At 44.9% G+C, this 22356-nt stretch overlaps 1 protein-coding gene across 1 annotated transcript in view; it reads left to right on the top strand.

Annotated features, from left to right (window-relative positions):
• GAP43 (growth associated protein 43) overlaps positions 1-22356 on the top strand; it is a 56933-nt gene that overhangs the window by 20952 nt on the left and 13625 nt on the right. Inside the window, exon 2 of the mRNA XM_005523910.3 lies at positions 8432-9053. Coding sequence (XP_005523967.1) covers positions 8432-9053 — 622 coding nt within the window. The remainder of the gene's footprint in view (positions 1-8431; positions 9054-22356) is intronic.

The raw sequence follows: 22356 nt of genomic DNA, 5'->3' as shown, positions 1-22356 counted from the left end.
ACATGTCCCCTCTGGAGACCTTTTCAGGTTCTGTCAGACACTTAAGCCCCCTTTTAGGATGTCCTTGTCCTGCAGTGACAGGAGGAAGAAGTTAAGAGCATGGCATAAATATTGCACAACGCTTTACTGAGCTACACCCCATGCATTTGAGGTTCTTGCAGCACTACAAATACCAATTTAATTATGCTCAGAGTCCTTCTGGAACTTAACAGTGTCTCCATTTGTAAGTTTGGAGCAGTGGACAACACAAGTCTTGTTAAAATTATCCCTAGCAAAATGTCACTAGAATCAATGAAATGAAGCTCCACTTTCTTCATATGACATTGCTTTTGGCACTGGACTTCTGTGGTGGTTTCAGGTTTGTGTAGACCTACAACTGTGTTTTTTTTTGGGTTTTGCTAAGAGCAGCTCTGATGACTTGAAAGACTGTATGGTGCTCCTCAGGGAATGGGGAAGCTGTTGGCTAAAGGTGATGCTTGGGGCTAGGCTCTCTTTCAAGACTGGAAAAACAAAAGACAGAGGTCTGACCAGTAGGTTAATGGAACAGTAAGAAAGGCAGTGCTTACTTTACTGGCCTTGCCAGATCCCAATCAAAAATCCTGGTTTCTGCTTTCTTCAGCTCACCCTGTGATTTCAGCTGGTATACACACCTTTGTCCCTCCTGAAGTTTAATTGCTGTGTATGACTGAAGGCACAGGTGGCAGCCACAGGGTTTCACCCCAGCTACAGCTGTAGTTCAGGAGAAGAAACACTTTTTCTCCTTTGTGCAGGTGCTAGGTATAAAGCAGTGGTGGTGTCACAAAGGGCAAGTCCCACCTGACTAACCTAGTGGTTTTCTGTGATGGAGTGACTATTCCAGTGAACAGGGGAAGGGCTACAGATGTCACCATTTGGACTTCTGCAAGGCCTTTAACATGGTCCCCAGTGGCATCCTTCTCTAAACTGGAGAGATAGATTTGATGGGAGGATTCTTTGGAGGGTGAGGAATTTGTTGGACAGTTACTTCCAGAGGGTAGCAGTCAACAACTTGGAGCCCCTGTAGACACTGATGACAAGTGGTGGCCTTTAGGGATCCATATGGGGACCAGTGCTATTTAATGCCTTCCTCAGTCACAGTGACACCAGCATTTTTGCAGAGAACACCAAGCTGAGTGCTGTTGACAGGCCTGAAGGATGGGATGCCCTGTGTTTCCATGGAGGGAATGGGGTAGGAGTGGGACATAAGCTTCTGCTTCCTGTGGAAGTCATTCTGGAGACCCTGCATAAGCCTGGACTCTGGGGAATCTCAGCAGCTGTCTGCTCAAGATCCCAGGGGAGCAAGTCTGAGCAGGAAATTAGCCTCTGTGCCCTGGGTGCAGCTAGATCAGAAGCAAATATGTCCAGGCCTCATGAGGGCAGGCACTCTGAGCCACCAGAGATTAATAACAATTCCCTAAAAAATTTTGTGGAGTCCAAAACTAAACAAGCAAGGAAAAAAAAAAAAGACTGGTAAAGAAATGGTAAGAAGAGAGAGATATTGATAATTCTGAGTTTCATTACCTGCCCATGGTCAGCAGACTATGGATTCAGAGTCTGAAGGTGCTATTTCAAAAAAGTCCACATAGCAGCAACCATCTTTTCCCAAACTGCCCCAAACACAGCCAAGCAAATCACATAGTTTGAGCTTAAAAAGACACAATTTCTCTTTAGTCCAGTGACTTCCAAGCTTGCATTTCTATCTAAGCACATCTGAGTAAAAAATCACCTGTTCTTTAAATGGACTTTTCTAATCAAAGCATAGTTCAAGTGAAATTTTTCTCCTGGTCCTTTTGCTGGGTTTCTTCAATATGGGCTATTTTGGGAGTAGATTTACACTGTCAGTTTGGATACCTTCCTGCTTCCTTTCTAGGCTTTGATCTCTTGATTTGAATGCCTGCCGACTGGTTCCTCCTGGAGTGACACAAGTATTTCCCTCCCAAAAGGAGACTAGACACAACTGACAGTACAGTATGCACCAGGATCCAGCCTCAAGCAAGAGCATAGATGTTGATTGTGCCAAACACTCAAGAACTTTGGCACAGTCCCCACAGTCCTTGTTCCCTGGAGTACCCTCATACACTTAGGCCACAGCCCAGGGTATACACACACCCTTGGCATGAGCTATAAAAGCACCACCTTCTCAAGTTCCAACCCAGTCCTGTCTCTGAGACTCTGGGAGCTTTGTATTGAAATATGAGTGAGTCCAGCCTGTGCTCCAGAACCACCAAAGTGCTCCACAGAGCCCAGACCAGACCCAAGGCAAGTGTTTGCCCCTGTGAGCTTCTGTGCTCCAAAAACATGAACATCATCCTGAATATCATTCACTTTGTGTCCCCTTCAGGGGACTCACTTCAGGCTCTACTTTCTGTCACCCAGCCTGCAAAGGCAACATAAGCGGTAGTGAGTGCCTTTTTACATTTAACTGCTGGAGCTGCTGGAGCTTCAGGGTGGTAGAGGATATTGAGGTTGACCACCAGATTAAGAGAAACAGGGTGACAATCAGAAGGGAGAATCACAAAATAGGTGAGGAGAGTATGGATTTATTAAGAAGGCTCACTAGAAGTATCTAAATAGGCCCAGCTTAGATTGTCTTCTACCTCTCTTTGCAGCCACTGTACACAAGTCAATAACATTCATTCATCTGCCTGCCTGTCATCTTCTTTTAATCTAGGCACCATAAAATAGAGGGGAATTTTCCTACATATGAGAGGCTCTTGTAGAAGAAAGGGTGGAAGCTCCGTTGTTAGAGGATTTGAAACTGGAGAGCTGAAACCCTGCTAGTTATACCCTGGGGAACAATCCTGCATAGGCCTTCAGAGGGATGAATTAACCTTTTCTTTCTCAAGGGCGTTTTACCCACCATCACCATAGTCATCCTGGGAAAATAAAGGATCTCTGTTTCCTCGCCTTGAAGACAGGTTGTGCTGACAGGTGCCATCCTCTAGCCAGGTGTCTTCACACCATTTAACTGGGTTAAAAAAAGCTGTTCTGTGTGCTAAATTGCTTCCTCACTTCCCAAAGCGTGAAAGCCTTTTCTCTCTTTTCACGTGTCCGTGCTTCACTCCTTCTGGGGAGGCAGCTGGTCTTTTTTTTTAATACATTCTGCTCCTTAAATGCTGTCTCTGAGACAAATCAGGTCGTGTGGAGCCAGGCCCATGAAAAACACTGAGGTAACTCAATCCTGGGAAATCACTGGGAGTTGGATGCCTAAATTTCCTTGTGAGTCTAGGCCCAAGTAGCCTTGAGTAACATCAGTAAGAACATACATTGTGTTCTAGTCAAGAGCAGAGCATGGGCTGAGAGGCATCTTAACCCCAAAAATAGCACAGGTGTTTGGGTGATTCAACACTAGTTCACCTAAATATCTGAAGGAAAGGTTTCCACACATAATTTTGCACAGGTGTTTTGAGAAAGGAATGACTTTGGGCCCATATTTCTTTGCATGAGGAGCACAGTTGTTTGTTTTGTGTTTTTTTCCACAATAATAGTAATGTATCATATTTCCCTTGGGTGAAATGGGTGGGCTTTTGATAAGTGTCAATGGTTCTATGGATGTCCAGGCTCTGGGCAGTATTGATGCCTTTTCTGGAGAAAGGTGTATAAGTCCTAAATCTGGGCTCCCAGCACGCAGTTTTCAGAATACTGGGAGATGGCCACGTGCATCAAAGGGCTCTGGGATTTGGTGTCATGTTTAAGAAGAGCTCATAACTAAGGATAGAAAAGAGCAGGATACCAGGGTGATGGCTGAGCATATAGCATGGCTATAGCATACAGCAGCCTGTTCCTAGGATGAACATTGAGGAATTTGATCCATGCTATATATTGGAGGGCAGAGAAACACCAGGAAAAGGAGAGCTAGAGAGAGAAGCAGAGGGAGCTGTGTAATATTCCAACACCTTTCAGTGAAACATTAAGTTCTTTCTTGGTCTCTCCACCCCAGCATTCAGAACACAGAACAATGTGATTATTTTTCCAAGGAAAGGTGATGAGATACACCATGAGAGACAAGTGGACTAATAGCAAGCAAAGACCAAAGCACTCAGCCCTCTCCTTTCTTTGCCTGTATGTGGCTGCAAACACATGGAACATCTAGAAAACACCTAGGTCCTCCATTTCTCCTTTCCTGAAATACCAGCACAGGAGACATTTAAAGGTTATAGTAATACTTCCTTAATGCTTTGACATAATTTAACCCACTCCCTCCCCCACCCCATAAGCTGTGAGTTTGGAGATGGAAGGTGTAAAAGCGGCCCAGGATTAGAAATCTTCTTGTCATGGCTCCAGGAAATTTCTACATTCCTGGTACCTAAGAACTAACCTCTGCCCTATCTGCGATTTAACATTAATTTCTTATCTCCTACTCTCTCAGCTACGTGATAGCAAGGAGATTCTCACTTACAGGAACAGTCTGCCTGGGAAGGGATGTCCTAGAAACCTGGAGGTGTGGCAGACAAGCAGATGGGGATGATGAGAGGATCAGCCCTCTAGGACTGGAAAGATGCGGTGGGCTGTGTAGGTAGGGACATAAATGTGTGTTTTAAAGAGGCAAAGCTTTGCATACTGGCTTCATTGGGTATGTGAGGATGGTCTGAATAAAAAAATGGACATTTCTGACTATGTCCTTTTATAGATGTTTGGTTCTTCATCCACCTGCCTCAGTGATACCTTTTTGACATTACAGGATCCACAATTTGTGTAAAACTAAGTGAATCAGAGGACATTTTCTCTGTGTAAATGGCAATACATTGCATGTACCCTAACAGTATCATGAGTAAGTCAGTATTAAGTATTAGTGTGAGTTCACTTTACACATAAATATGTAAATGAAGGGTAGGAGGATGGTGGAATACTAATATCTGAAACCTATCCCTACCAGAGCTGATTTCTGGCTGGGAACTCTAGATTCCATGCAAACACTAGTAATAATAGTGACTTTATTCTAGCCACGATACTACAGCCAAGATGTCATGAACACTTGGGAGATAAAGACAGACAGATTTCTTGTTTTCCACTGAGATGGTTTTGAATGCATCCTGGCAGGGCTGACTCACCCTTTCAGTTTTCCAAGGAAGACAAATTACTTTCCAGGAGCTTCTGCTGTATACAGGTTATTTTTGAGTACTTCTTTAATTAAGGTTTATCTGCTGTTCACATAATCCACAGATGAAAAGCCCTTGGGGCCTTTTTTTGTGTGAACAGAAGTTTTCCCCTGAACAGCCTGTTTCTCACCCAACCCATTGTTATACAACATGGCACAAATACTTTACGGATACCGTGTCCTACCCCAGAAGTAGCTGCAGGCCAGTAGCCTGAAAATAAAGTAATTTCAAATGCCTGGGATGCATTACGGGGAAGAAACTGAATAGAAACAGGATTCCTGAGGGCCACAGTTGGCACAGACAAACTATTAGCACATTTCTTTCATCCACAATCTTGAATTCCACCTCTGTCCCCTGTCTCATGTTTCTTATCTTTTGTATCTGAAATTATGCTGAAAGCACCCTACTGGAAATACATTTTGCAGTTGCACAACTTGGGATCTGGCAAGGACTCCAATGGATGTCATCCCAACTGGGAGAAGAGAACAATGATATCACTGGAATAGCAAAAGAGCCTTTTAGCTCTGCCATGCTGTAGGTGCAGGTGAGAGGTTTTGTTCTGACCTCCCTGGGGAGAAGCGCTCTCCCATGCCCTGCCAGGTCAGGGGCTGACAGGGACACAGGGCCAACCCTGTGGCTCACTGTGCCCGGGGCTCTGGCTAGCAGGGGAAAGAGATAAACCTTTACAGGGCTGCATAGCCTAGGTAACAGGTCAGCTCTGGAGTCAGAGTCATGCAGCAGTCCACCTGTACTAGCTTAGTCTTGGTTGGTGTAGGAAGTATGTGGGTTGTGAGAGCAGCAAGGCCAGTGGCAAGAGAGATCTCCCTTCAGTCAATGTTTTTCTTGTTTGTCCAGGGATTAACAATTTTGTCACATTCACTAATGATTTTGCAGGAATCAGGCATGGTGACTGGACCCTTAAGGGCTTGTAGTTATGCATAAATTCTCTTTCCTGTCTCCCAGTCTTGCTGCTGTTTGAGACTAGCCTCAGTCCTTGGGGAGAAGGAGTCAAAGCTACAGCATCTAAGTGTTATACAGTTCTCTGAAGGAGTACCAGTCTATTTTCATGTTGCTGTGGCTACGGTATAATGCTGGCATATCCAAGCTCTCCTTAAACCAGCTAGTTCAGGTATTACCAGTCAGGTTGCCACAGCAACACAGGACTTATTGCACGCTGCAAAACTTGTCTAAGGAACAGGATGGATGAGGCTGTGGGGAGCTCTGCACTATCTGGCTAGTTTAAACATACTTCCAATTTGTTTCCACCTCCTTGTGCTGAAGTAGGCTGAAAAGCTTACCCAGAATCTGAATAACAGTGTTGAGCTAGCTATGCAAGGCACATGAGTGGTTGCAGGCTGCTGGTGCCTGTATCATCTTTGCACACAACCATCACCTGCTCTCTGACAAGCTGAGACAAACACGAAAAACCCACTTTCCATACTGTGTCATTTAATGCACTTGGTGAAGTGTAGACATAATGCTCACCCTGTGATTAGTGCAACAACCATTTTGTCCCTGGGCATGATCAGGAGCACAAAAACTTCTTGTGCAGAATTCCGTTTATTAATTCAATTTGTATATTAATTCACAGCCTTTTTCTCCCCCCTGCATAAGCATCCTGTGCCCTTCCTATCGCACTTCCTGCTGTATCTGGACCCATCCACATCCCTGCACATCTGTGGGTGGAGTGGCTCTTTTCCTTGGTGATTTGGGGCTGCTCACTCCTTGGCCACCACACCCACTTAAGGAAAGATGGGCACCAATGCAAGGGTGAGGATCTGTGTTCACTGGGGACCCAGTGGAGCACAGTGGGTACCATCTCTGGCATGGCAGTGGACACAAGATTTGTTCCCTGGTTGAGCATCACTCCCACATGTGCTTCACCTTGTCCTGTGCTGTGGAAATGATCACTTCCAGTCTTTTCCCAGGAATTGCTGCTGCTGTGGCCACTCTTCTCTCCCCCTCTCCACAGGCATGATGTTTCCAGTGGCACATCTGCACATTGCAGTGGCTTCTTCTCCCTTCTTCCTGTCTCACTTTTATTGAACGTGTTTGTAGGTTGTCCCCTCTCTCTGCTCTTCTGGTCCAGAGCCTTTCCCCAGATGGCACATCCCAGTTCCAGTGGCCAAAGTTCCCTCTTCCCATGCAGGAGTGAATGCTCCTATCTTTCCCAGTCAGCTTGTTTTCTTTGTTTTGTGACCTGAGCCAGTGATGGAAACCAGGTGCAGACAGCAAAGAGACCAGTGGCTCTGCTATTAATTCCACTGGGGAATTAATAGTTCCCCAATGGGACTATTAATAGAACAGTGTTCTTTCATCAATATGCAGCTCAGCTGCTGCTTGCCCAAGGGCTGCTAAATTATTGGGGTGAAGCGTGGTCTGTCCTGTAGATTTAGAGAAGGTTTATAAGCTGAGCATTATCTCTCTGCAGCAGACCAGCGTGAGGCACAGGCTCTGTCCTGGTCCCATTTAAGGTTTTAATGCTCGATTTAAGTCTAAAAAAACGCGGGGAATGCCTGTTCTTTGTTGTAAGGCTGAATTCCCCCCAATAGTCAGAGAAATAATAATAGTCAGCTGAAATTGGAAAGAGTGATATTAATCTGCCTATTAATCCTTCAGTGAAACCATAGTGGAGAGCTAAGGCAAAGCGCTTGGAGCGCTCTCAGGCAGGGTGATTGTGAGGAGCACACCCTCCTCACAATATCTGTGTGTGTATGACAGCACGGAACTGCGGCGGGGAGGGCAGCAATCCTATCCTCTGTTGGCAATCCAGAGCCAAAAAGCTATAAAAGACAAAGCACTTGCTGTCATTAGAGTCACACACCTGTGAAACAAGGTGTCATTAAAAAGAAACACCGACTTGAAAGCAGAGGTGGATTTGGAAGGACTGTGAAAATCTCCCTCAGGAGGGTGTTTTGAGAATGAGTAGGGGAAAAAAAAATTGGTATGTTTCAAAATGAATGGAAAAATAAATCATGGGAATAGAGACAACCCAGCTGCTGAAAGCCTTTCCACACAGCCAAGATGCTCTCAGCATTGCTGACAGAGATGATGAGGTGTTTTAAATTTCTTTTACAAATCTCTGGTTGGAGGTTTGGCTGGAGATGTAAGTCTGTCCAGTCTCAGGATGAAATTAGGGCCACCTGGCTCCAAACCCATACCAAGTGGAAAGGCTGTTTTGAAACTTTTCACTCATTAGCAGGAGGGGAAACTGGGATATTCTCAATAAAATTAGAACATCTGCTACACCTGGAGAAGTCTTAACTTATCTCCCTATTTTCTCCTCTGCCCTTCTCCCTTGTTCTTCTTCAAAGGTTGAAAAAAATGAGGACGGAGACCAAAAGATCGAGCAAGATGGCATCAAACCAGAAGATAAAGCTCATAAGGCAGCCACCAAAATCCAGGCCAGCTTCCGCGGACACATAACAAGGAAAAAGCTCAAGGGGGAGAAGAAGGGAGATGCCCCAGCATCTGAGACTGATGCCGCCGACAAGAAGGAGGAAGGCCCTGCCGGCGGAGCGGCCGAGAACAAAGAAAGCGAGGCTCCTGCTGCCACAGAAGCGGCTGACAGTGCCCAGCAGGAGGAGGGCAGCAAAGACAGCAGCGCTCCAGCGGAGGAGAAAAAGGGAGACGGAGCCGCCGACACGGGCTCAGAGCAGCCGGCCCCACAGGCTGCCACTCCTGCCGCCTCCTCGGAGGAAAAGCCCGCTGCTGCCGCTGCCCCCGAAAGGGAAAGTGCCACTAAAGCTTCCACTGATAACTCGCCGTCCTTGAAGGCTGACGAAGCCCAAGACAAAGAGGAGCCTAAACAAGCCGACGTGCCTGCTGCTGACACCACTGCCACCACCACCCCTGCCGCAGAGGATGCTACTGCCAAGGCAACAGCGCAACCCCAAATGGAGACAGTGGAGAGCAGCCAAACCGAAGAGAAGACAGGTGAGTGAGTGCCTCCCTAGGGAACTGGCCTCTCCAGAAATGGATACCACCCTCGGTCTCCTGGGAACAACAGCTGGTGTGGGGATCAGCTCGAGTTAACAAGGGAATCCCCTTGCCGGTTTTTATTGCTGGGGGAGATTAATTTCTTGCTGCTTCCAATCAGCTTTTGGAAATACTGCAGCTCCTGCTGAGGTTCCTGTTCCTCTAGATGGAGGTACTGTCAGCCCTTTTTCCATGGTGGCAGGAGAGTGTCTTCCAGCTGGGAGGCTTGGAGGGAGAGCTCCCCAAGCTCTGCATGTGCTAAAGAGAGTGATGAACCTTCTCAATCATACCAGCACAGGCAGCTCCAGTGGGGCAACCTGGCCAGGTCACTGGAAGTGTTCAGCTTTAGCTGAGAATCTCACAAAACAAAAGCTCTCTCATACTGCAGGAGACCTTGCTGGTGGGACGGTCCTGGAGACAAAAGGGTCCTTCTTCCATCTGCTTGCGTATGGATGAGATTCTTAGTACAACCACATCCTAGTCAGGAACATTTTATTATCAGCGGTGCTTATAGTTTCATCCAATACCCACAGTTGTATGGTCTCTACTTGGAGTACCCCATGCCAGGCAAGCTTGCATGAAGCTTTTAGGTGTGTCAGCTAATTCAGACTGAGAATCAGATAGGGGAAGGAATGATTAAGGGCCCTGGGAGCTCTGACTGAGGACAGAAGAGAGGATTGAATACCAAAAGTCACTCTAGGAGGTGTTTTCAATTCCTCACTATTGACCGAGTGCAAGTCTGCTTAACCAGTTCCCCTGGGAAGGGGTGAAGAGTTTTAAGAGGCAAAAGTGGACATTTTTTGACAAACATATAATGTTTACAAACCATAAAGAAGAGTTGATTATAAATTCTGATACTGAGCTGACTAGAAGATGCATCAAAGATCTGAGGATATTTTTCTCCCTTGTTCTTGACCCTTCTTACTTTATCAAAGAAATAGAACATAAACAAAAAAGGAAAAGGTAACATAAGGAGGTAGGCTCCACATGAAACTCAATTAAGAGGCAGCAAAACAGGTACTCCACATTCATGAAATACTCTCTTGTACAGGGCAGCCTGCATTCATTAGCTTGTTGGGGGAAAATGTTGCATATCACCTTGATGTTCATAAACAGCCTGATGTAAATTTTAGAGAGCCTCAGCAGTCAGTCTTGTACTTAGAGATGTTTCTCCATGATTTCATTTTGCCCACTACTTCTCCTCCACAAATTGCAGCTCCCACTCTCCAATGAGGCTTCCAAGCTTCCTAGCTAACTTGGGCCTTCAGGCAGCTAATTCTATTCCTGCTCAACAGAAGGGGACAGACAGGGAAGAGCAGATATCCAAAAGGACAGATTAAATACTGGGAGAGGAACTCATGCAGGAAATTTGTGATTGAAGGGATGAGCAAGGGGAGCAGCCTTCAAGACTGTGAGTCTGAACTGATTGTAGACAACTATTTTTACTTATTTAGAAGTGTCTAGAAATAAGCCTTGAAATTGAATTGTTCATGTTTCCTTTTTGTTGTCCAGGTCTCCAGCCATTTGTTCTTACTTTATATGATGAGTTAAACTTAAATGTTTTGTGGCTAGTGAAATATTATTTACTATGTTGCATACTGTACTTGTGTTGGTTTTATACTTGGGCAAAGGTATAAGCATCAATGGCAAGAATAGGGCAGGATGAATCTGTGTTTTGGGGTCCTCTGTACACAGGATAATGAATGCTAATTCCCTATTATTTAAGACCTGGGATGCCTTATTCCTGAGCAAGAATGATTCTGCTTTGACTTGACATTCCATTTTTATTCAGATTAATATGCTCTAATGGATAGAGGTAAGACATTTATAGTTGCAAGCTATTTGATTTTAATTTTAATTTATTTTTCCTGTTTTGAGTTGTAACGAAAGAATGGTTTGTTTCTACACAATATTCTGAATAATTTTCAGATATCCTCTCCATGCTCTTGTTGGTTTTAACATCATTTGAAGTGGCCAACCATACATGGACACATCATTTGAAGTGGCCATTTAAAATGCACAATTTAATATGCATTTGCACATGATACTATTACTTACGTAAACATCTAGCCAACAGAGGAAGCTGGAAAATCTACAATCAAATACATATTTAGAAATGAGTTCTCAGTGATTGAGTATTCAAGACCAATATGTGCATCCATTTATACTTACTCAGTATGCATGCAGTGACACTCAAGCTTAGCAATGTTTGCAGAAAGCAAACATGGAAGGTGCGTGGCCAGAGTCAAGCTGATAGCCTCTTTAAAATGTTAATGAATATAGATTTTTCTTTAATTCCTATTCCAGTATGATATCAGCCTTCCAGTCACAAACCTGAACAGCTGGCTAAGTGACCCCAGTGTCATCCAAGAAAGAAATGCAAAAAAGATTAAATAGGTCTCCTTGTACCTCTCTCTGAGGATTCCAGGCTGTGCTCTGCAATACACTCTGTAGCACAGTGTCCACAACAGTAGGAAGCTGCTTCCTTCTTAAAGAATATTGTTCTGAAGAGCATCATCACACTACAAAAGTACCCACAGACAGGAAATATTTCCTGACAAAAAGCCCGTGTTTTCTTTTTACCATCTTCATCCTATTACTCTCTCATATCTTTAAACCTCTCTGTCTCTCTTGTTACTTACTCTTTCCATAGACTTAAACACATTTGCCAGGTCTCAACCTTTCTCCCAGTCTTCCCCCAGCAAACACAGCACTGGTGGTTGCTGGTCTGACTGTGATGGTCATTCATGTAAGCGGGGACATCTGCCACTTCAGTGCTCCTCCAGCCCAGGGACAGATCCTCTTTCAGCTTCATCTGTCCCCTTGGCCTCCAAAGGTCACCTCTTATCGTTTCTGTGATCGAAGACTGGCACAGTAGTGTGCAGTGTTAGGCTGCCAAAAATAAATCAAACTGGCTCCTGGCCAGTGTCATCGGTTGGCTGGTTGCCATGGCATGCTTGGCTGCTGCTACCCTGAGGCGTGCCGACCGTGCTGCTTCGGGGTGGTGGTGTTCATCTGCCTTGAATTTTACTACAATGGCTCTATCATGCTATCTGCAGATACCTTCCCTGGTGCAAGCACAAGCAAAAGGCATTTAATTCATACCCAGGAGAGATTTTTGTCTTTATCTATGGGCAGGACAGAAAAAAGGTAGGGTGTGGGGAAAGGAATAACTAACCAGATAAAGAAAAGTGCAGAATTTTTAATGTTCAGTATTTCTGGGGTGGGGAACAGAGTGGTTTTTTTGTACCAGTCAGTAGTTCCCCTGACAGCCCTCACCTCTCTCCTTGTTACTCAGTTCTACATGCTCTGTCTTTTGGTAGTGGCCTAGGAAACAGCTTCAAACAACTGTCCTGTACCCAACAGCAGTTGATCTGGAATGCCGGGCATTCCCAGCTGTACAGCAGGACAGCTCCTAAGCAATCCTCAGAGTATCTAAAAGTAAAAAGGAGATGGATTCCAACCTGCTTAAGGCATGAAATGAGTCAGTGGGCTTTGTTCAGTGGCAATGAAGGATTGATGTAAGAAGGACAGTCTCTCAAATCTCTTCATGTCTTTTGGTGGATAACAGGAATGCCAAGAAGTCTTGCCATCTGAGCATCCTTGGCAAGACTTAGGTTTGTAGGTTTTCTTCTTATGATCCAGCTTTTTGCTCTTTGGTGTTAGTATTATGCTTCGAGAGGCTCCCTTAGATGCCAACCTACTCAACAGAACAAAATCCAAAAGTGATGGGGGGAATTTATACATTACATATGGATGAGGAAGTGAGACTTGTTCTAATCATGGTTGCATTGGCTTAAATCCAAGGAATCTCCATGAAGGTTACTGAAAAGAGTCTGGTAGCACAACTTTGAAATGAGATCAGCATCCAGCACAGCAGACTATGGAAGAAGATGGGCTATGATATCCTTCTTGGGAGGAGAGGAGGTGAATGTCACACAGTGTTAGATTCGATTTCTGCTTTCACAAGTTTCCAAGTCTCACCTCCAAATTTGGTTGGCTCTCACATCAAAGCACTCTCAGATTGTCAGGTAAGAATACAAAGCCCAGAAATGTGAAAGAGTAAATTGTGCCTAAGGAAACAAATGGATCTTCTTTTGTTGGGAAATGAAGAATGTTTTTCCTGCTTCATGAAATAGCTTTGACAATGGAGCAGCTTCACAGCTGAAATGAAAAAATCAGCCAGGTGACAAGTGCTTTGGATGTAAGTGGGCTAGCAGTTCCCCCAGGGCCCTGTATCCTGCAAGCAAGGAGCACTGGGAGGCACCAGCTTCCCTCCACTTCCTCAGAGGGAACAAGTCCCCGTGGATCCTTTTTCATGGTTTACAGTTGAATCAGTTCTTTGTTTTCAGTTCAGTCCCCCTAGTGATGGAAGGACAATGCTTGCTGCACTTTGGGAGCACTGGCTGTATAAAGATTTGGAAAGGGAGACTTGTCTATTGTCTTGTGCCAGCCAGAACGTGCAGCCTGCTCTATGCAAGAGGATTGCAGCTGTGTGACTTGGAATTTCAGTCTTGGCCCACGAGTAGCTGGCATGAGGCAGAACAACCTCACTGCCATTCCTGTTTCAAGGGAGCTTATCTCTGCTGCTACACCTGGCAGCCACGGAAAGCAAGGCAAACAGAGTAGTCTTCCCATGGCTGCCCCAGAGGGAACAACTCTAAGCAAGCATGGCATCATTTTCTTGTCTGTAGAACTACTCCAGCAACAAAGTAAGACTATATAAATGCAGTTTAGGTTGCCTGACACATCCTGATGTATGAAGTCTAGTTCTCAGTTACTCTGAGATTTTAATCTTTGCATTGTGTCTACGTGGGTATAAATTGCCTATTTCAGAGCTGGGCTCACATTGGTGCAAATAACCTTGTGAGGAGCAGGGTGAGAAAAGTGGAATGTCACAATTTTCCTACACACAACCTGGAACAGCTGCAGGATTTCCTCCTCTATTGCAGTGCAATACTGTCTCTTGTCCCACAGTGTGCCTCAGGTCTGCTGTTTCCTAATGAGGTGCAGCTTGACTCTAGGAGTGGGAACTGCACTAGGGCTTGGTGGAGAAGCAGTACTTCTCCATCTCTCTTTTAATAAAATCATAGGTGACATTAAACATATTTACTGATGAAAAGGTGCGGTCCAGCTCTGGAAAAGGCCTCTTGAGGAGAGCAGGGTAACCACTCCTTCGTACCAATTCTTCTGGAACCTCAGTAAGAAATGCATGGACACTCCAGGCTGGTTGCCTGGCTTATTTTGTGAAGGCTGCAAATTATAGGAAAGGTGACAGCAATCTTTCACCCCTTCTGGTGTTGGCAACTACAGCTGTTGCTCTTCCAAACCACATGCATGGGTGACATTGTTTAGGGCAGTGCCTGCCAGTGTCACAGCATGTGTCATGTTGTACAGTAGCTGCTCACACTAACACACAGCTCTCTACAGCCAAGACTTGTGGTTGAACTCCTCCTAGATTTTGCTCTAAATCACTCTCATTACAGTGTTTTCCACAGTGGCCCACTGCATCTGCATTCAGATCATATTCAGAAAATGCTCCCTGGGAGGAAGACTTTCTGTCATGGACGATAAATGGAATTTCTGCTGAGAAGGGCTCAAATAACAGACGTGTGGACAGTCTGGACAGACAGAAAATGAAATTTAAGTGATGGCTGTTTGCTGTAGCTGCCAGAAGTGCTCTGCACCACTGCCAGTGTCATCTCTTTACACTAGGATCAAGTAGACTGGACTTTTCAGATAGATATGAGCTTGCAGAGTATCAGCTGGGATTTACAGTTCCAGGAAGCTGAAATTCAAAAGTAGAAATACTGACTCTGTGGTACAGATGACTGCCACATGCAGAGGAAAAGGATTTGGAAAGTTCACTAGGTCAGCACAGTCAGATTAGTTAGACATTCCTCAAGAGCTATTTAATAGGTGCATTAATACTGGATTATCAATGTCAGTGCAGTGATCACTTCCAATCTCTGTGGAAATTTCATGGACTCTGGCAAGGAGAAGTTGCACTCACAAGGATCCATGCAAATAACTAGTAGAGGAACACAGAAATTGCCAAGCTAGATCAGAACTAATACCCATTTATTGTACTTCTCACTGTGGCTAGCACAAAGCATTGCTATGGGCAGATCTAGGGTAAACTGCTTCTCTGCTGCTGGGACTTATCCCTCTCTTCTACTGTCTATGATTTGGTTTTACAGGTAAAGCATGATGTATTCTCTCTTTTGATGCTAATATAACTGTGGTGTTATATGGCACATGCATATATATGTGTGTGTGTGTATGCACACAAAATATCTAAGTATCAACAGCTTTCCCAACTTCAACCAACTGCACAGTGGCCATAAAGTTTGGTGATAAATTTGCCACCATTGCTTTCAATATCTTTCTGTACTTGTGCTATGTCACAGAAACAGCAAAAGCTTGTGATAGCCCCACTCCATGCCTTTGATTATGGTATATAGCATCATACAGTATGCATTTATGCACAGAAGGCATAGTATCATAGCCCTTGCTGTTCATCTCTTTCCTGAAGAAAACACAAGCAATGCTTTCAACTGCTTTTTATATGAAATTATTCCCATGCTTCTTAGGAACTCTCATGCTTTTCTCTGCACTCCCTTCAAATCTGCAAATCTATTTTATGAGATGGAATGACAGATACTCTTCACATTAGTCCAAAAAAAGCTGTAACTTCTTACACGTTTCCAGAAAGGCATTATTTCTTCTGTTTTGCTCCTCATCCCAGTCCTTCTGCACACCAACCTCTTTCCTTTCTGCAGACAGCTACTGAATGAGCACTGATGACTGCAATGACTCTTTTTCTAAAGACACTACTGAAATATTTTATTTAGCCTTATGATGATCTGTGAGACTGGGCAGTGGCCAAGAGAACCTAGGGAAATGTAAGCAGTGACAGAAGGCTTACAAGTCAAGCCATTGGCATCAGCTCTGTGGGAGAGTTTCCACCTCCAGTTCTGAACCTCCAATAGACCTGTGAAAAACCATATTACACAAGCTCAATTTGAACACATTTCTAGGGACAATATTTCTCAATAAGTTAATTCTGCAAGCTTGATTTAAAGGAGGTCTTCCTCATTTCCTAGCTTTCATCTCTGGGTATCTTTCAGGCAGATAATAGACAACATATCAGAAATAATGTGTGTAGGAAACCCAAATAATGGGTTTCCTAAGTATTTCCCAAATACTGCTATTGTGTGCTTTGCTGCTCTTTGAAGAAGAGTCTGGTCTGGTTTTGCAGGTTACTAGAACTGTGACTTCTTTCCTACATCTGTATTCCCTGCCAAAGGTTCCCTTTACATATCCTTCAGTTCTAATGGCCTGTATCATGTAAAGAGCCTGGGTTATATCATCACCAAATGTGAATTTGATCTGTGCAAATGTTTTTTTTTTTATTTTCTGCATCCTTAGCTACATCAGTGTCAGCATGGGACACTGGAACAGAGTGGAAAATCTCAGCTGAAGTCCTGGCAGTCATCAGGTCCACCTTGGACACCTGCCCTTTGCTAGGCTGTAGTGTAGTCAGGAAAAGAACTATGGAAAGCTGGACAGGGTCCAGGGATGTAAAGGAAAATGCTGTTCCCCTAATGACCAGAAAAGTGAGACTCAAAGCTTCATGCAAATAAGTCTTAGATAAAGGTCATAAGGTCCCAATTATCCGGTGTTCAAAGAACGACAGACTTCCCAGCTGTACCTTGAGGCAATAGCAAATGAGTCCTCTTTTCATTATGAAAGAAAGCAGAAGCTGGAAGACACTATTCAACCTTTCCATCTTCCTTCAGCAAAACACAGTAATTGGTAATGGTAGTAATGATAACCGGACATTACCTGTAACCTACAGGGCTTAATGAAGAAGAAAATCTCTCTGACATTTGGAAGAGCATCTAAATCCCAGTGCTGAAGTGGGTGCAGTGGTACAGAACCATAGCTGATAATGCATTGCAGGTACAGGGAAAGGGATAGGAGAGCAGGAACAACAGCTGTGACCATTATGCAGGAGCATTCTCCAGTGCAGTTGACTTTGAAAAAACTATCTTAGCAGCTGAAAAATGTTTCAAAGACTTTACTTGATAACCACTTGAAGAGGTGGAAGTAAAAATAATTTAAAGTTGGGGTAGTGACAAGTTCTTTTAAAAACATCTTTGATGTTCTTAAAAGCTTGGGGCACACATTGATTTGGAAATGACACAAGCCTATAACAGGGAGGTGTGAAGGCAAGCTTGTGTGGAGTAAGTCCATAACTGTCTAGCTTTCAAATGAATATGCTTCCCTTACTGGGTGTGGGCTTAGGGGGAAAACCAAAAAATAGCGTATGTTTTCCGGTTTAGACATCCCATGCTACCTATCCTGCTTATATACAGCTAGGATTTCAGCCATGGTTTCAGCCTCAGTGTCACAAGCAGTTCAGAATAGCCTCCAGTCATTGGTGCTGAAACAAGGGATATGTCACAGATGACCAAACCCTGGGACTGGGTTTGCCCGCCTTCAGAAATATCTGTGAGTTGAAATAGTCAATCTTACACATGCCCACAAATGGTCTCTATGTTTCTTCCTCTGGAAGGCACTCGGTGAAATCTTTTAACAATGGTCCTCTGCTTTCCCTTGTCAGAAGTGATGAAAATCCCCCACATTCATGGGATCTGATCAGAGGGCTACTGTGAGTTTAACTTTGGTAGGGCTGCTACAGTTCATAGGAGCAGCAATTCTGTCTGGGCCTTTGTCTGCCTTCACAGTCCCTTATTCAACTGGTACACCAGGGATCCAGGTGGTGAAAGGAGGTAACCTCTTTATTGCCAAACAGTGAGGAGGCATGAGTGTCCCCTTGATCTTGCAACTCTGTTCAAACACTGCAAACAGATTTGGCACATGCCGAACTTAAAGACAAGGGTTAAGCTTATCTTTGGGGTTGAAGATACATTTCCACAAAGCTATCCCAGTCCTATTGCCAAGTCTTTGTTGGGAGACTTACCAGTGTGGCCAAGCATGGTACCTGTTTGCCTAACAGGCAAACTAAACCTGAGTTTGTCCATGACACAACCTGTCCCAAACACAGCTGAGGCCCACCAGGAAGGCACAGGGAAGAAATGCACAGCACTGCTGCTGAGCAGAAGATTTTGGTCTCCAGAGACACTAAGCCAGTACTGTTCACTGCACACAATAAAGAACATGAGAAAGAAAATGTTTTTTTGTGCCTCAAGATAGAAAACTTTCTCATTGCTGAAAGCACATGACTACAAGAAAGATGGATAGAGTCACTGATTTTTACATCAGGCACTTTGATGTAAAAAGAAGAAAAATTCCAGATACTCCTAACTGATGTAGCATGCAACTACTTCTTGGCCTCATTTATAGCAAAACACATAGACATGGTTCTACCAAACAGAGGAGTTAAGCCTGATGGCAGCTCAAACCATGCAGGGCATCTGAGTCCTGCTGGGCTGGAAATCCTCTGTGATAACCTTTTTTAATTAAAAAAATTATTATTTTTTATTATTTTTTTTTTTACAAACCCAAACATAATATATACCATTGCCAGCAATGATGGGGTTTGTAGAATAAAATAGTAAGAAAATCTTTGCCTGCTTTTAGAGTAGCTGGCATGTGAGGGTCAGGTCCTCCCTGAATGGGACAGAAGACAGGGTGGGCCTCATGCTAGAAAGCTGAAATGCAGTGAGCTTTGCAAGCATTGGGCTGCTGGACACATTTTCCCCTGATCCCTCCTGCTGGAGCTATTCCACTTTGTATAAATTATTTATTGTTTGCTGGAGCCAGGATGTGGCATTTGGTCTCCCCTATTCCAGATGAGTGCCCTCACCACTGGTCTACAGAGTCAATGTTTTCCTCTGGCCCAATAAATATTTAATGGTTTATGGAATTGGAACAGCTCCAGCAGGAGAGGAAGAGTAAGAGAGACGTGTTCATTCACATGGATACCTCACAACATCGCTCTGTGACCAGCAGGCAAGACCCGAGCCAAGGACCTTTGCAGCAAACAAAATCAGCAGGAGGAGACAATAAGAGCACAAAATGGTGGGGTGCCACTTCCAATGCCTCAGGGCAATTTCAGAGCAGTGTCAGAGCAGCTCAGGCCTGATGAGCCCGTGCCTCATATCAGGCCCTCTTCTTGTGACCATCAATGTCAAAAAGACAGTGCTCAAACCAAAACTTGGCCAAAAAGTGTACAAACTGTGCACGGGAAGCTGTGGTGACTGGCAGCATTGCTGGACCTGTGCAGAGCTGGGCTTCGGGGCAGACTTTGGCTGCACACGAGGTGGTGGAGGAGCAGCTACTGCTTGGTCCCACAGCTGAGTCAGGGCCAAAGGTCCTTTGATGGGGAAGAGAAGCCTTGTTGTTGCAGACCAGCTCAGCAAAGGGCTGTGCTAGCTCCCTGTAAGGGTGTTTTTTTCCACCATAGTGGATGTACTGAGGAGCTGTTGACCACCCAAACATTCCTGCTGCTCCAGAGAGATGGTGCAACCTGGTTATGGCACAGCTGGCTGTGCACAGGGCATGGGGCTGCCTGGCTGTGCCCCTAGGTGGTCTCCCCAGCACTTGCAGCTGTCCCACAGAGTGCCCTCATGTCACAGCCGAATTCATTATCTGCCTGATGGAATTGTTGTTGTGAAAAGCCAATTAAACCGAGATGGCTACTGTGGGACAGCTGCGTCGGTTCGCTTGGCACAGCACTCAGTTCAGAGACTTGATAGTCCCTCTCCAACTGGGAGAAATGGCTCTCAGAACTGGTCAAAAAATAAAATAAAACAGAGCTTGCCAAATTTGAATTAAAATCAGAATTACTAATGCAAGCTGCTGCCACCTTCACAGAGAAGACTGGTGCTGGCAATAAAAGCACTGATGAGAGGTTTTCCAGGCAGCTCCTTCCTTCCTTCCTGCTGTACAGCTTGGCTCTTTGAAAATGGCCAGTGCCAGCCTCAGGGCTGCCCTACACCTCCTTTGCTCTGGAGCTGGCCACTTACTGGGTAAGCATCACACACCTCTGGTCACAGAGACTCCTTGGGGCAGAAGGGATGACTACACAGCCCAACCTCTCACCTTAAGTCAAACCAGGAGGGTCTGGCCTTTATATGATCTGGGGAAAGTGTCCAGCTGCCCACCCAGTTTTGCAGGACAGATGCTGTGACTTCTGATCTTTCCATCCTTGGGAAAGCAGTTATTAAGCAGTCCCAGACAAGGGATTTTAAGAAGCGGGGAGAATTGCTCTGCATCAGCAATACCACTGTGATGTCTAGAAATGGGGTTTTTCCCACAAGTGTTTGTAATTCAAAATGCTTCTCCCTGTTTCTGGGCTCTCAAGCCTCCTCCTGATGAGATGAGAAGAAAAGACTCCCAGGAGTTTCCCTGGGTAGAGCAGGAAGCCTAAACTGCCTTCTGGAGAGCAGTGCCTGTGTTTCATCCTGCACAAAACATGTTGGGATTCTATGGGTGTGCACCAGCCGTGCGTTTGGGAAATATTAGCAATTTCTTTGATGCAAAGAGCTGGTGATGTTGATGTTGCAGCTACTGGAGACAGTTATCAAGAAGATGTCTGTGAAAAGCCTGACAACAGGCATTTAATTAATTTTAGCATCCAATTTGCAGAGCCTTGGTGTACGATGATGGACGGAAACAAACTAATGATCTCTAAATGAAATTTCTCCTTCATTTAAACTAGAAATGGGAGGATGGCAAAGCGAAGAAAAAGAGACATTTTATATCCTCCCCTTGACTGTAATTCTCTGCCTTCAGCTAGATCAATATCATTTCTGCTGGAGATGGAGGCTGCCTCTGGTTTCCATGGCAATGTGGTTGTTGGAGGCTTGCAGGCTCCATGAATCCCCAATTTATCAGTCTTCTAGGCTTTAATAATGGAGACCAGCAGCCAGGCAGCTTATGAATGGCACATGTCTTTTGGGCTGGGGGAAGGGAGGCGGGAGCATGGTTTGTAGTAAGGGCTGCAGCAATTTGTTTTCCTGCCACCGACAGCTGAAGGGGGAGGAGTATGAGAGGAGGAGCAGCACATTAATTCTGGATGCACTGAAGGAATTTCTAGACCGTTTTGCTGCAATTACAGAAGATTTCCTCCCTTAGTTTCTTTTCCCTAGCCAGTTTCACCAGAGAAGGGGAGGAGAAGAGCTTCACAGTCAGTCCTGTGTGGGGAGGTGGGAGCTGTAGATGGAGAACCCAAAGGCTCTACCACTCTGCACGTTTCCTTCCTCTTCTTAACCCTCTTTATTTCAGGATCAGCAGTGTGTGAATGCCAGCAGTCTGCCACAGTTTCAGGTTAATTTTTTTCCCCCTACTGATCCTACCACCATTGCCAGGCTGCTCGGCAGAGCTGCGAGATGGGCAGACCTCGGAGGACCTGATCTGTCTGTCAAACTTCTGTCACTTGCTGTGCTATTCTCTGTGCATCTGCTTGGCCTCTCCAAATTCAAACCTCCATCCCCAAAGTGCTGTAAGCTTCATTCCCTGAATTAATTACTTTGCTAGGAGTGTCCTGGCTGTAGAACAATCACACTCTGTCACTTCAATAAGGTTCAATTGGCCTTTATCTATTTAGGGTGTTTCCATTTCTTCTTATCTTTCCTCTGATTTCTCCCCCATAATCTCATAGGGCAGCTGCTCTAAAGAAGCTGAAGAATAAATGGAAGTGTCTTAGAAAGACCTTGTTCTTCTGTCCCCTCACTTGCCCTCTCTTTCTAAACCATCCTCCAGAACTTAAACCAGCGAGGGAGGAAAGATGGGTCAGATCCTGTTTTCCAAGAGAACATGTGCCAAGAGCAGCTGTCAACTGCTATATTCAAACTCTTTGAATCACAAGGTATTTAAGGAATTAAAGAGTACCCTTTCTGGTCTGCAGGACCTGTGTGAAATCAACAGGGGCAGAGGAAAAGAGGAGTAAAGAACAACTTATGGGTAATTTTTTCTAAGGTTTTCCTCGGGTGAAGTAATGAACACAGGAGATAGGGGGGCTGGTAGCTTGGAACCACTACTGGAGGGAGCCCTTCTGGTTCATCAGGACAGCTGAGCACCTGATTGTTCATCAGATCAACTCTGATCCCAGCTGGTGGCTGGGGACACCCTACACAAGTCACTTCCTATTTCTCCCCATCAAGCTCCCTGGCTGTGAAGACCATGGAGCCTTGGTAGAGGTCTGTTGAGGTGACAGCACCTTTGATGCTGTTTGGTAGGAGGCCACTCAATGCCAGTGTAAAAAACCTGCCTCCAGGGCACTCTCATC

The sequence above is a fragment of the Pseudopodoces humilis genome, chromosome 2 (genome assembly GCF_049639895.1).
Source record: "Pseudopodoces humilis isolate 2021_Gansu_Grassland_sample_001 chromosome 2, ASM4963989v1, whole genome shotgun sequence".
Lineage (NCBI taxonomy): Eukaryota > Metazoa > Chordata > Aves > Passeriformes > Paridae > Pseudopodoces > Pseudopodoces humilis.
Note: the sequence above shows the minus strand (reverse complement) of the source record. Positions and strands in the feature narration are given on the sequence as shown.